The sequence below is a fragment of the Quercus lobata genome, chromosome 11 (genome assembly GCF_001633185.2).
Source record: "Quercus lobata isolate SW786 chromosome 11, ValleyOak3.0 Primary Assembly, whole genome shotgun sequence".
NCBI classification, from domain to species: domain Eukaryota; kingdom Viridiplantae; phylum Streptophyta; class Magnoliopsida; order Fagales; family Fagaceae; genus Quercus; species Quercus lobata.
In genome coordinates this window covers 34,255,339-34,270,565 of record NC_044914.1, presented here as the reverse complement: position 1 = coordinate 34,270,565, position 15,227 = coordinate 34,255,339, and the positions used below count along the sequence as shown (strand labels likewise).

Sequence of the window (15,227 nt, the reverse complement as noted above, 5' to 3'; positions counted from 1 at the left end):
TTAGTTATGTTAACAGATGCTCTTAGAGTAATTGTTAATAAACTATAGTAGGAATGTTTTGACATGACTTTAATGGAAAATATAAAAAACTACCGACAATATTTATTATTTTATCATTCTTCTAAAAACAGTTTATAAACCATTGCCTTTAGGGTATTGGTTAACAATTTCCTTTTTTTTTTTTTTTTTAAAAAAAAAATAAAAAAAAAAAAAAAAAAAAAAAAAAAAAAAAACATAAAGCTTGGTCCGGTGCTCTATTACATTGGATTGATTATGATGTAGACACATAATCAATTTTGAACACATATCTCAATTGTATTGAGCTCTTAAGCTAAACCCTTAAAAATTGTGACTTTTGGGTCAAAAAAGAAAACCACATCCCAAAAAAAAAAAAAAACTTCAAAAGTAGTTATTTATTTTATACATCGATGGTAGGGCTAGGAGAATTTGAACTCAAAACCTACAAAAGTTAATAAACAAAAAAAGTATTTTACCCAAACCAAGAAACATAATGATTTAATAGAAATAAACAATAGTACAACGTTGAGAAAAACATGATGCAATGTCTTTGGGAATCTTAGAATGAGCAGCCTGTAAATAAATTTTTTTGATATGTTAAGCTTAGTTGCCGTTCACCATTATACAGAGCATTATTAGACCATTTGATTTTGAAAAGTCATCTTAATATTGATTTAGGCCTTCAAATCAAAATAATGTCCAATTTTGATCAAGTTTGCTCCTTCCAAAAATGTTTTCTCTAAAAGTTGATATTCTCAAAGTTTAGAAAGAAAAAAAAAAATCAACTAGTATTAAATTGTATTTTATATAAAAAAAATAGAGTAATACTACAGACACAAACTATTTTACAACATTTTTACAAACTACTGATATGATAAATTCTTACTAGTTTTAATATAGACTCATCACTAACATCATATTTTACTTATAATAACTATTTGAAAAATACTAAAGCTACATCAGCAATTTGTAAAAATGTTATAAAATAATTTATGTTGGTAGCATTACTCTAAAAAATATATATAAGCATAATTATTATCGCTCTGAAATTTCGATTTACTTTGGAGGAAAAAGTTTCTCATGCAAAAGAAATGTATTTTAAACTAGTAAAGAAAATTCAGTCCTTCAAAAATAGAATGGAGTTGGGAATTTCAATTTTATTTTAAGGAAAAATTATCTCACGTGGAATAAGCTAGAAAATGACTCCAATTAGATTGGAAAAGATTTTGTCCATATTAGTAAAAACAAAGATAGACTTTGAGCCTTATCCAAAAAAAAGAAAAAAGAAAAAAAGATAGACTTTGAGCAATTCCTCAAAAAAAAAAAAAAAAAAAAAAAAAAAAACTTTGAACCAGTCATGGTTGGTTTCTTTAAGGAATCCAAATCTTCTGTTCCACTTTTCCTACTCCACTCTATACTCCACCAATAAAAGCTTACCACGTGTTAACATAATTAATTAAATACTATCATTAATTAATAATGGTAATATTAATAAGTCAATAATTATAGTATTTAATTAATTATGTTAACACGTGGTAAGTTTTTATTGGTGGAGTATCGAGTGGAGCATGAAAAGTGGAAAAGGTTAGGTCACTATCAATAAATTCCATTTACTTTCAATATGATTATTATTATTATTATTATTATTATTATTATTATTGTTTGTGTTTGAGTTATGTAAATACAACCTTTTTCACACATTTTTACAGTGTTAAGTTGTTTCATGATTTTCACATGAACTCACGACAAACCATTTTATTGTGACCATGCCAATTCAACAATTAATGAAATTATTTTGTAAAATACGTTGTAAAGTGGTTTTGAATTTTTAATGGATTTATTTTATTTTGTTGATTGGGTAAAACTAAAAGTACGTTTATAAAGTCATACACCTTTATAAACTAGGTCCAATTACCGCATTCAAGGCGACGCGTAATAGTTTATTATATATATAAAGAAAAGACCTCAAAGAAAGGGAGGTCAATCAGACCCTGCATCTCAGGCTCCAACATCCAACTTTGTTCATTCTTAAAACTCTTCGAGTTCTCACCATCCCATGTCGAATTTTGGTATTCAAGGCCAACTTCTTGAGGTCACTGGTAATAACACTCACTATTTTCCCTTCAATTTTGTGCCTTTTTATTTCTGTTGTTAACTAGCAATGTTAACAACAACAAACTCAATCCCTTGTCCATGTCTTTTGTGTTCAATCTCGTTTTTGGTTTGGTACAGTTGTTGGGTGCAACAAGTTGAAAGACACCGAGTGGATTTCACGGCAAGACCCGTACGTGTGCCTAGAATATGGTAGTACCAAGTTCCGCACCAGAACTTGTACTGGTACGTTCCCAATTGACCAATTCTCTCTCTCTCTATGTCAAACTCAAATCTGAATATCAAGTTCAACCCCTTTAATTTCTCTTTATATTTTTGAGGCTTCTATAGATTTATAGTGAGGTATGTTGATTTTTGTGTGTGTATAGATGGACATAAGACTCCGGTATTTCAAGAGAAGTTTGTGTTTTCGTTAATTGAAGGCCTTAGAGAGATAAATGTTGCAGTTTGGAACAGCAATACCCTTACAGTAGACGATTTCATCGGTAGTGGAAAGTAATTACTTTGTCTTATATTTTTGTTTTTTGAATTGATTTTGTGTGCTTTTTAGACCCTTTTGGGTCAATTTTGTTAATTGGGTGTTTTTTTTTATTTTTGATAGGGTTCAATTGGTGAAGGTTCTTTCGCAGGGTTTTGACGACACCACTTGGCCTCTGCAGACTAAAACTGGGAGGTGAGTGCTATAAATTACTAACCATTTTAAGTTTATAATCTGTGTCTAAAATTTAAGTGGATGGAGGGGTTTAAGTTTGCTCAAATTAACAGAATCTTCACATGTTCTTGTAGTGGAAAGACTTTGATAGTTTTATTGAGTTAATTCACTGCCCTTCACTGCCCTGATATATTAATAAGTTTGGATTATATAGTAACACAATCAAATTAAATTCGTTGCTACCCGTAGAATACTGTGTGTAGAAGTTGTTACAATGCTCAAATTTAAAATTTTTGTTTTCCTAGTTGGTTTCATGTTTCCAAATGCATTCTGTGTTTATTATATTGAATCCAATTTTTAATGTATTTATTTAGCTAAGAAAATCCAGTCCCACTCTTCCTCTCTAGACCTTATTGCCTGAACTTAATGCCCTTGGACAGTTATGTGTTAAAATTAACATGCTGTATGCACAATGCCGAAAAATTTAATATTGTTGAGAAAACTCTTAACTCTCTCTAGTTCATCTCTCGATTAATGTTTAATGGAAGGAGGCTGGTTTTATCAGCATCATGCGTGGATAGATTACTGCGCTGACAGCCTGACACAAAAGAGCCAATTTCTTCTTCTGGAGAAGGGCAGGGTTCTTGTAAACTATGTAGATTTTAAAGCAGTAGTTTGCACCATTGGCCTATTGCTTTTGTGTTCTGGAATCGTGAGAAAGAATAGTTGATGCATTTCAATAGATTCTAATAGTTGTTCAAATGGGGTCTGGGACTATGACTTCCTAAGTTTCTTTGTGATGTTGAAAGACTGCAAATTCAGCAGCATTTTAGGAGCACAGAGAGCATGTTAGATTATGTAAGCACCTTTCAGATTACTGGTGAGCAATGGACTGCCTATACAAATGAATTGCCTCCCAGTGGTTTTTTTTTTTTTTTGGGGGGGGGGGGTTGTGGGGGATAAATATGTGCATTTCATTGAGTGTAGTCAAAGGGGAGCTAGGTGCTTTAGTGAGTCACTCACATTTAAAGCCTAGGCTAGCACTTGAGCACCTTGACAGATTTTAAGGCACTTGAGACTTTATGAAATTTAGCTCCAAAAGAATTAAATAAATAAATAAGAAGAAAGAAGAAGAAGAAGGTAGTTTTGTACTTTAGCAAAAAAGGATAGTTCTACACTTTAATTCAAGTTAGTGAGTGTCTCTTTTCTCCGTTTCAATGAAAATTTTTAATATAAGATCGTTGCTCATAGATTAATTAATAGAGCCTCCTACCCGTTTGAAAAATTCAAACTGTGCCTAACAAGCATGGAATCTATATTATTTGAGTTCATTACTTGTATAATAACAATATTTAGAGTTCAGCGCCTCGCCTCGCCTCGCCTCACTCTGGCAAGTGCCTTTTCACCTTTGACTATGTTTCATTTGAGAGTGTTGCTAATCAAATTCCTGGACTATTAAGTAAATTACTCTGTCTTATTTAGTACTAAATTATCTTGGATATGATGTTCCATATATTGTGTTCAAGTTATAGATACTTGTAATTCCTTATATGAGTTATCTGACAATTCAAGTTCTAGCTGTATTGAGTAGTCACAAATTCTTTTTAATTATGTATATATAAACTGTCTTTTTAAGAGTTATGGCAGAAATTGAATGAAGGAAAGAAGGGAGTAGATAATATTATAGGAGAGAAGGAGATTCCTTTACTTTTGTAGCTAGTATAATAAAGGCATCTTTCTTTAGGTTGAGTTATGGTTTAATCTTAAAACTGTATGATCTGTGTCCATTTGGGAATAAATTTGCAAAATAAGACTTGGGCTGAAGAGGAATACATCATTTCTACCCTAAAAGTCCTTCAAATACTTTTTATATTATTTTCCCAAGTTAATAGCAGTCCCAGATCATGTCTTATTTTCATGGATTAATTTATTTGTCTATCAAGGCTGCTTGTTATTGTATTAATGTATGTTTTTCTCCGTTGCAGACACGCAGGAGAAGTGCGACTAATAATGCATTATTCTAATGCCACTGTAAGTTACATTAAGCTACATTACAGTACTTTGCATTTTTATTGAATAGCTTGGTCTTGTGTAGTTGTATTAATTCATTGCGGTTGTTTTTTATGGGAGCTTAAGAATTGTATTGGACTATTGCAGAAACCTGCATCAAGCTGTGCTCCGTCAGCACCACCATATGGAATGCCGCCTGTACCCCAAGCTCCTGTATACCCAACCAATTCAGCCTACCCAACCTCATCTCCCTACCCAAACAATTCAGCCTACCCTACCTCATCTCCCTACCCAACCAATTCAGCCTATCCAACCTCATCTCCCTACCCGACCAATTCAGCCTACCCAACCTCATCTCCCTATTCTTCATATCCACCTAATTCAGCAGGTTATCCACCATCCCTATACTCGGCACCACCGCCATCTACCTATCCTCCCCCACCATACCCACCAACATCAGCTTATCCTCCACCTCCATATCCACCACCTCCACAAGCTTCACCATATTATCCTCCAGGTAAACCTTTTTTTGAGGTGCATGCTTCCTGCTCTGCTACTATGTAACTCATCACTTGTACTAAATTTCCCTCTGTTTTTCAATCAGGTCCTTATTCTGGAGCATATCCTCCACCACCATACTAAGAATGGCTTGACTGCTTGCATTTGGAATTGAAAGGAGTGAAGCGTGAACATATTTAGTTTATGCTGGTTGCGGGTGTTTGTGTACTAAGGTCATTTTTTTGTAGTTAACAAGAATTTTAAATGTTTCATAAGATTTTAATGAAAAAATCTCCTTCTCTGTTCCTTTTTTTTTTCTTGAATAAAAAGGGCTTAATCATGAAAATAGAACAACATTCATTAAAAAGGGCATTCTTGCATTGCATTATAAACTCATGCAGTGCATCCTTGCATTGTTTTTCTTTGTATTTGATCTTTTGTAGGAAGTTTTTCTTATTGTTACCTAGTTTTTAAAAAGTGTTTAGCTGGTTAGTTACAACTTACAAGATTGGATAATCAGATGCTACGATCCTATGTCCAAAAGGCTAACCAACAGGATATGATAGATCTTAACAGTGGCTATAACGCAGTTCATTTATGACTAAAATTTATTTTTATCATCAGGCAGCTTATGCAGCACAAGGAATTACTCTTTGTTTTATGAATAGATTAAGTTGTGGGAAAAGTTAATGGATACCCCCAAAGACATTAATTTAGAAAATATTTTTTAAAACTTGTTATAAAAAAAAAAAAATATATATATATATATATATATTGACGACTTTTTATATTTTTCATAAAAGTGATATCAAAAATTTTTTTTAGTAGTTTATTAACAATTTTCATGAGGATGTCATTAACAGGACCTCTAATTTATAATAGAATCAAACGAAGAAAACAGTAATACGTATATCATATACATGGAAGACCTTGTGCAGCTTGCATTCCCGCCATCTATAAATAAACAAAGCTATTGCACCTGTAGTCAGTCTTGATTTTGAATTTCTGAAAGACAGCCTAGAGCTAGTATCTTCCAAGAGTATTATCTTGAAGAGTTATGTTTTCCCTTTTGCATTCTTTAAGCAACTCAACCCCATTCCTCAACACCAAAGTCTCTTGCCTAAACCACATCAAAAACCACCGGAGAACCTGGTGCTTGACGCCATTTCCTTAACCCATCTAAAATACAGCCTAGGGCTAGTCTCTTCCAAAAGTATTATCTTGAGGAGTTATGTTTTCCCTTTTGCATTCCTTAAGCAACTCAACCCCATTCCTCAACACCAAAGTCTCTTGCCTAAACCACATCAAAAACCACCGGAGTACCTGGTGCTTGACGCCATTTCCTTAACCCATCTAAAATATAGCCTAGGGCTAGTCTCTTCCAAAAGTATTATCTTGAGGAGTTATGTTTTCCTTTTGCATTCCTTAAGCAACTCAACCCCATTCCTCAACACCAAAGTCTCTTGCCTAAACCACATCAAAAACCACCGGAGTACCTGGTGCTAGACGCCATTTCCTTAACCCATCTGTAGCTGAATTGCATAGCCTTCTAACCCAACTCAAATTACAACAAGAAAACTGGTTCTTAAGACTTGATACCCTCCTAGACAAATGAGATGTCCCAACCTGCCTCATTACATTCTGCTGGAACTCCCCTCCATACTGCCTTGTTATCACCTTCAACAATTAAATTACCTATTCCCATTTCACAAGCCTTCGCCAAAGGCCGCTTAATTGCCAAAGATTCAATAAGGTCTAATAAGCTAACAATTCTTTTATGCATCTGATATATGTATCTTTTTTTATTATTTCTTTTCACAGCGTGTGGATCCCATACGATTATAGGGTTCACATTGTGAGAGGGTATCGTATGCATGGTATAACTTATTTGGTTAAGGAAAGGGACACAATTTTTACCCAAGCTTGTATTTGCTGACCCATGTTTTCCCTTAAAACTACTGCTAATCAAGCATGGTTTTGACTTTTGACCTCAACAATTGATTTTGAGGATGCTTGGAGGGGGAGCCCACTAAGACTTTGCAGAAAGGTTCACTTGGATTTGAGCTTAAGACAAAACCGATAGATTTTCTTCCATCTACCATGAGATCCTTAAAATATTTTTTCCAAGTTAATAGCTTTTTCACCTTCACGAAGAGCTATGTTCCTTAGTCTCCACAAACAATCCATCACCAAGGCTCTAAAAATCACAATATCTCCCTTGTTATTTCATGTCCCTACAAATTTGAGGGAGGTGGAACACACTTCACTACCTCAAATGCTGAATTACTTGTAAAATGGATTCCAAATAGAAGTGGTGGGTTTTCAATGAAGTGGTGGGTTTTCAATTTGTTCACCTCAAAGTTGACAGAATAAGTGAGGGCCCCGAATAAAATCTGTTCAAGTTGGGTTGGTTCACTTTGGTTAGGGGGGATCTGTTTGGGTTGGGCTTATAACGCAGGCCAAAATGATAAATTAGGTCAACAACAAAAATAACTTGAACCCCACAATTTTATTTGCACTGTCAGGTTTTTTGTTGTTAAGTTATTTTGATTAAATAATCCTACTTTCCTTTGATTATTGATATGCACTTTTATTTAGGGCTTTTAAGTCTTTTACTTTTTAAATTAAAATAGGAAGTCAAAATATCAATTCAAATGTATTATTTTTATTTATATAAAAAGAGCATTAAATTTTATATTTAGATGAATATATTTTATTAATTTGAATCTTTGATAATTTATTAAGAGATTTGGGGTTTAATTTCCACCAAAACCAAAAATCAATTGATATCTTGATCTGATAATAAAAATCTATCATTAAAAATTTAGGGCTTTTAAGTCTTTTACTTTTTAAATTAAAATAGGAAGTCAAAATATCAATTCAAATGTCTTATTTTTATTTATATAAAAAGAGCATTAAATATTATATTTAGATGAATATATTTTATTAATTTGAATCTTTGATAATTTATTAAAAAATCTGAGGTTTAATTTCTGTCTACACCAAAAATCAATTGATATCTTTATCTGATAATAAAAATATATCATTAAAAGCAGATATCATAGATTAAAACTCTCTAATTTTTTTTAAAATCTTTGATATAATATAAACTTTTTAACTAATAGAGACGTAAAGTATGAATATTGTATTAGGTTAAATATATCTCTTTTTCATCCCTATAGTTTTTAATTATTAGAGACGTAGAAAATTTTACCATCTCTGATCTAATACGTAATACTCACAAACCGATCATAAGTGTGATCCTCATTTAAACAGCCCTACTAATAAGTTACATAACTCAATCGACATGTACCTGTTATTTTTTATCGACATGTGCCGTGCTATTTTTCATTTTTGTGTCACGGGTTCAACATATCTCCTTTTATAAACGAATAAAAAAAAATAGAGAAAAAAAGAAAAGAAAAGAAAAATGGAGGTAGTCACTGCAGGGCAAGTGCCCAAAACACATAGTGTTAAGAGTTATGTGCACGTCAAAGAGAAGCGTACGAATACGGCTTCAATGATGCAGCCCTACTAGCCCCCTCCCTCCCCTTGTCCTCTCTCTCAGACAAGACGGCAACATTTATGACTTTCCAACGACACACAGAGGGAGAGAGAGAGAGAGAGAGAGAGAGAGAGAGAGAGTCAAACAGTACATATTTTTACACAAAAAATAATACTCCTTCTCTTTTACCCGTTGGATACATAGGCAGAGCTGATTCTCTCAATTTCCCAAAACCAAAATTGCGCGTGGTAGAAAACTATTGAAACCAGACACTAGAAACTTGTCCTTCTCCTGCTGTAATCTTCTATAAATTGTTCGCTTCCATGGACTGGGTTTAACCTGTCATTTTTTTGTATCTTCTTTAAACGTGTTTTTATTTTTTATTTTTTGGTTTTTCCTTGTCTTTTTGTTTACCGTCTTTGACTCATTGATAAAATACAATTCTCCAACTCATAAAGAGCCGAATTTTGGTTTAAAATTTTCAATGGTAGGTTTGGTGTCAGAACTTTATTTATTTATTATTATTATAAGCTTGTTTGTAATAGTATAAACGTCTTATTAATATTCCTAAAAAAAAAAAAAAAACCTTCTTATTAATGAGTGTTGACGTCGGTATTGGTTAAGGTAGATTTTTTATTTTATTTTATTGTAATCCATTAGTTTTTATTTTTTATTTTTGAGAATTGCACAAAAGTCAATTAAAGCAATATCTATTTACGTGTTTTTACAACTATTAAGTGCATTCATATCAGATGTGGAAAAAAAATGTCATTTTGCCATATCAAAGATCTACTTTATTATTTTACTATATCATTTTACAATATTTCATTTATTAGATGTTTTATAATTCAATTTTATACATTAAAATAATATTTACTACACATTAAAATAATATGTTATCTTCTCCCTCATTATCATCATCAACTGCAACGACACAACCACCTATCCAACATAGTCATAGCCTCGTCGAACTAGCCACGGCCATAGCTCCGCCGAATTAGCCACAGCCACCACCCACTGCACATCCCAACCCACACACGACACAAATCGAAACCCACAAAAGCCTCACAAACTGAAACACAAGCCATCACACACGGCACAAACCGAAACGCAAGCCACCACACATGGCACAAACCAAAACCCACCCACTGCATAAACTGAAACACAAGCCACCACACATGACACAAACCAAAACCCACCCATTGCACAAACCGAAACCCAAATCAACCAATAACCAAACACAATAAGAAAGAGTGAGATCAGAAATCAAGCTAATTAGCCGTTCATGCTTCTGATTTCAACAGCCACCACAAGCTCGCGAACCGCCACCACCACAATCTTAGCCGTTCACCACCATGGCAAACCCAACAAATCAAGCTAATTAGTCACCATCATCATACAACTGTGAACCCACAACCCAACAAATCAAGCTAAAGAGAGAGATCAAAAATCAAAAATCAAATCCGCTTCATTCTACGAATCCAACGCCGCCGCCGATTTCGACGAAGTCACGACTGCCTTTCCTCCTCTCTTGGCCGCCACCGCCACTTTCTTCTACGCCGCCTTCTCCTTGCTCACGTCCGATTATGAGAAGAGGAAGAACGGGTTGGGAACTTGGGAGAGAGAGAGAGAGAGAGACAGATTCTGAGAAGGGAGAGAGAAAATCAAATAAAGAAATGAGAGGAGAGAGAAAAGTTGAATAAAATAATAATTTTTGGTTTACCACATCTGTCCGTGCCATTGCAAATATGTGTCTGTACCGTTGCAAATTTGCAAGGTACAAACACAAATGGTATAATTTTACAACATATGCAATATTTGATGGGGAGTTGTTTTTTGTGTTTGGTGTGAGATATGTGCCAGATATTTAACATTTGACACATATCCTACATCTACTGTGGGTGCTCTAAATGTAGTGAAATTTGTTCAATTCCTCTTAACTAGTGCCCCTATACTATCATTATATCATAAAAGCATAGAAAAATGACTGCAACAGAATATACCAAATTGCATTAAATATTTCCTTATCAAATATTTTAGAATATCTATTAACTATACCTACTTTAAAAATGTAAAAAAAAAAAAAAAATCTCTTTTTTTTTTTTTCTAAGTATAATTTTTAAAAGTTGATGTTTAGCTATACCAAACTCACATTTATTCATGTTTCTTTAATGTTAGGACTTAGGTTCATATTTTCTACAATGTTATCTTTGTATAAGTAGGGCTCAACTCCTATACCATTAAAAATCCTCCAATTCTCCCCGATTTATTTTTGATGAAAGCATTTAGTAGATTAAAAATCTAAACGTCAACAAAGCCACATCATGTTATAACTCCCAACTAGTTCTTTCAGCAACAGTTAATGAAAAACACACTACTTAAGATATTGCCACTGATGCTATCCATTGCCAACACTGTAATGTTTTCTAAATGATTCGCTCTTCAACGATCTGAATTTGGCATGGGAACTCATTGTTATTATGTTCGTGGATGAGGAGTCATGGGTTGTGGAATTGAAGATAAAACCCAACCATTAATAAAACCCAATTCAAAATGCCCATACAATTGAAAGGAGTGGTTGAGAGAGATAATGTGAAGTGTTTTTTTCAACAACAAAAAAAAAAAAAAAAAAAAAAAAAAAAAAAAAAAATCTACCACACGTCTATCTACATTTGTTTTTATTCTCCATATTTGGATATATTAACAGATTTGCGTCCAATTTTGACAGGTTTAATAATATGTTAGTAAGCATGTTTGAAATAATTTTGTTACTTATTTGTTGAAATGGGCAAAACTAGAATTGCATTTGGAAAAAATAAATTTTTTAAAAAAATGTTAATAAATAAATAGGTTAAATTCGAGTTGATGACAACCTAATAAATAGGTACTACATGTTAGTCGATGACAACCTATTCATGCTCAACAGTCAACACACCGTTCCACTCAATCATCTTTTATGTTGGGAAGAGACTCGATAATTTCGAAGTGGAAATAGAATATATAAACATAGAACTCTCAATAAAAGACAAAGATAAAGAAACATATTTGAGGATTATACGTTTTAAAAAAGAATTGAACAGTAGTGGTGGAATATTCTAACGTTTGGGTCAAAGGCTCAGAACAATTGCTTTCCTTTTGTGCCAAATTTGAAAAAGAAAAAAAGATAAGCAAAGACCTAAGCAACTTGCTTTTCAATTATGTTTAATGGATAAGAAAAAAAGAAAATTGGTTAGAGATACTTTAGTCTTAACAATTGGTTGAGAGAATTTGTTCATGTAATTTTATGATGTTTAAGAGAATAGGTATTTACCCCTTTTTTGTTAATCAAAAAAAGAAAAGAAAAGAAGAAAGTATTTACCCATATATCTAATCTATGTGAAAAGAGTAACTTGATAAGAACTTTCAATGCCCTCATAAAAAAAGAAAAAAAAAAAGTGTTTGGGATAATATAATATTTACCCCCCAAAAAAAAAGAATTATTCTTAATTAGCAAAAAAAGAAAAAAACCCTTTTACCAAGAGACTCTCTCTCTTATAAAAAAAACAAAAAAAATAAAAAGACTGTCTCTCTCTCACTTTTCTTTTTGTTTTTTCACAGCCAATCCCTTGAGTACAGTGTCTCTTTATTTGGCTTCCATAAGAGGTTGTTTTCATGGGGTCCGGCTTGGTGTGTGTGCCGTTACAATTCTGCCCGCCAACGAAACACACCGAAAGCACAAAGATTTCCAAAACCCAATATATATAAAAAGGACAAGCGTGAAACTCACTCCGCTTAAAATCAATCCCTCTTACCCACCTTTTCTACCTCTCTTGCTATTTTTGCACTCTCTCACTCACTAAAAAAGCATAGAGAGAGAGAGAGAGAAAGAGAGTCAGTCATGGGTGTGAGACTGAGACTCCGCCTTTCTTTTGTATAATGAACAGAGAACTAAAACCTCTTCTTCTCAGAAGAAGATGGCAGTTCAACAACAAAACGAGCAACTAAGAGTACAACAACAACAACAAGAAAACCCTTCATTTTTGCTGGATGCTTTGTACTGTGAGGAAGAGAGATGGGAAGAAGAAGAAGAAGAAGAAGTTGTACAAGTTTCACATGGAGAGAGTGGGATTTATAGTAGCACAGACAATAATAATGTCAACAACCCTTCTCTATTTCCTTTGCTCTTGTTGGAACAAGATCTGTTCTGGGAAGATGAGGAGCTTCAATCTCTCTTCTCCAAAGAACTAGTACAGCAACTAAACCATGGCAATGTGGAAACAGACTCTGCTCTCTCTGTAGCTCGTCGTGAAGCTGTGGAGTGGATGCTCAAAGTCAATTCCCATTACGGATTCTCAGCTCTCACAGCAATCTTAGCAATTAACTATCTCGACAGGTTTCTCACAAGCCTTCATTTTCAGAGAGATAAGCCATGGATGATCCAGCTCGTGGCTGTGACTTGTCTATCTTTGGCTGCAAAAGTTGAAGAGACCGATGTGCCACTCCTTTTAGACCTCCAAGTACGTTCAAATGCAACCAATATATATTATATGTATCATCCAAGTTAGTGTCTTTTTGTTGTTTTTGAAAGACAAATCTGAGTCTTGTTCTGTTTCAGGTGGAGGATTCAAAGTATGTGTTTGAGACCAAAGCTATTCAAAGAATGGAGCTTTTAGTGCTTTCAACCCTTCAGTGGAAGATGCACCCTGTGACTCCACTCTCGTTTCTTGATCACATCATAAGGAGGCTTGGATTGAAGACCTATCTCCACTGGGAATTCCTGAGACGCTGTGAGCTTCTTCTTCTCTCTGTGGTTTCAGGTAAGCATCTATAACGGTTCCTCAAATCCCATTTGACAAAAGCTTAGTGTTTTCGATAAAAACAAAGACCAAAGAAATGTTCCCTTTTGGTTTCTTATCGTTTGGCATACGTTTTGTCAAATATTGTAGATTCAAGATTCATCGGTTATCTTCCTTCTGTATTGGCCACTGCTACTATGATGCACGTTATAGACCAAGTTGAGCCTTGTAATTCCATGGAATACCAACACCAACTTCTGGATGTCCTTAAAATAAGCAAGGTCTCTCTCTCTCTCTCTCTCTCTATGGCCTAACGAGTTAAATAGTTTTTGGAACTTTAATGCTTCTCTTAGAATTATGTTCAAGCGAGAAGCTATTAATACACATGATTTGATCTTGATTACCCATCTGCATTGTAACAGGAAAAAGTAAATGACTGCTGCAATCTCATCCTTGAGCTATCAAATGCCTATAATTGCGCCCATGATAACCCTCAGAGTCACAAGCGCAAGTATGAACAAGTTCCCGATAGCCCAAGTGGTGTAATTGATGCTGTTTTTAGCTCGGATAGTTCCAACGATTATTGGGCTGTGGGGTCCTCAGTTTATTCATCACCAGAGCCTCTGTTCAAGAAGAGCAGAGCCCATGAACAGCAAATGAAATTGCCATCACTCAACCGAGTCTCTGTAGGCATTGTTGGCAGCCCACCATGAGCTCTCTCTCTCTCTCTCTCTCCAAAATAAGAAGGAAAAAAGAAAAAAAGAAAAATATATTATGAGTAATTTCTCTTTTGGTGCATGCTGAAATGCTTTCCAGTCCATATATGGCAGCATTTCCAATACAGTGTCCACCGTATGTTCAATCTCTTGGAGAGGAAACAAATGCAATTTAGAGGGAAATGAATGGCATTTTGCAGGAAGAGGAAGGGGACTATATTATTAGTTGGCATTGATGAACAATATATATTCGTCGTCTTCTTCTCTGTGTATATGTTTTTGGCACTCTTCTCCATCTAGTACTGAGTCTCTCTTTTAGACAATACTCCATTTGGACATATTTATATGATCATATTCTATAATAAATTCAGAGCAAATTTTGTTCATTTGTATGATACGATTTCTGTTCCATTTCTAATTAATTAAATTTGGGTGGGGAAGCTACAGTTAGTGTGGTGGCACAGGCACAGTGCGACCGATAGAGATAGGTGTCCCAAACAAAAACCCAAAATCTAGTTAACAAAAATAATGTGGTATTCATGATTAATTAAGGCAAAGAAAAATGTTGTTATTTATGGGTTTGGTTGTTTCATTGTTTGCATGTGAAGAGAGAAAAAGGTTGTCGGCCAGTGGGGTTTTGAAGGGGTTTGGTTTTATGTGAGACTTTTTTGATTGGGGAGTTTGACCTCGTTCCAGGAGCCCACACTCCCCCTTTGTTGGTGTAATAAGATTGAGAGAATTGAGAGATATGACCGTAATTTTCTCTCTCTCTCTCTCTCTGTTCTATAACCTAATCACTGGCCTAAAAAACACCCATCATCTATTGCTCTAAGATTTCCTACACTTTTTGGCTTTAAGTGTGTGGGAGCCTATCACTGTGTTTACATGCGTTTTACGCGCCTTAGGAGGTGCGTGAATGCACTTTTTGTATGGATTATTTT

At 34.2% G+C, this 15,227-nt stretch overlaps 2 protein-coding genes across 2 annotated transcripts; both read left to right on the top strand.

Annotated features, from left to right (window-relative positions):
- Positions 1-1,968: 1,968 nt before the first annotated feature.
- On the top strand, positions 1,969-5,602 carry LOC115969512 (leucine-rich repeat extensin-like protein 1). Its single transcript, XM_031089177.1, has 7 exons — positions 1,969-2,117; positions 2,251-2,355; positions 2,499-2,625; positions 2,732-2,803; positions 4,768-4,813; positions 4,940-5,309; positions 5,397-5,602. Exons 1-7 carry the CDS (start codon positions 2,075-2,077, stop codon positions 5,432-5,434), a joined length of 801 nt encoding a protein of 266 aa, XP_030945037.1. The 5' UTR covers positions 1,969-2,074; the 3' UTR covers positions 5,435-5,602.
- A 6,935-nt stretch (positions 5,603-12,537) lies between these two features.
- On the top strand, positions 12,538-14,678 carry LOC115969528 (cyclin-D3-1). The gene is made up of 4 exons (XM_031089197.1): positions 12,538-13,291; positions 13,390-13,591; positions 13,721-13,851; positions 13,993-14,678. The coding sequence occupies exons 1-4, from the start codon at positions 12,749-12,751 to the stop codon at positions 14,281-14,283; spliced, it is 1,167 nt and encodes a 388-aa protein (XP_030945057.1). The 5' UTR covers positions 12,538-12,748; the 3' UTR covers positions 14,284-14,678.
- The last annotated feature ends 549 nt before the right edge of the window (positions 14,679-15,227 follow it).

Excerpts from the sequence above, each read along its gene's own strand:
- LOC115969512 (XM_031089177.1), top strand. The coding sequence starts at position 2,075 with ATGTCGAATTTTGGTATTCAAGGCCAACTTCTTGAGGTCACTG. Across the intron at positions 2,118-2,250 it reads CCAACTTCTTGAGGTCACTG|TTGTTGGGTGCAACAAGTTG; the intron begins GTAATAACACTC and ends GGTTTGGTACAG. Across the intron at positions 5,310-5,396 it reads TTCACCATATTATCCTCCAG|GTCCTTATTCTGGAGCATAT; the intron begins GTAAACCTTTTT and ends TTTTTCAATCAG.
- LOC115969528 (XM_031089197.1), top strand. The coding sequence starts at position 12,749 with ATGGCAGTTCAACAACAAAACGAGCAACTAAGAGTACAACAACAACAA. Across the intron at positions 13,292-13,389 it reads CACTCCTTTTAGACCTCCAA|GTGGAGGATTCAAAGTATGT; the intron begins GTACGTTCAAAT and ends GTTCTGTTTCAG. Across the intron at positions 13,852-13,992 it reads ATGTCCTTAAAATAAGCAAG|GAAAAAGTAAATGACTGCTG; the intron begins GTCTCTCTCTCT and ends GCATTGTAACAG.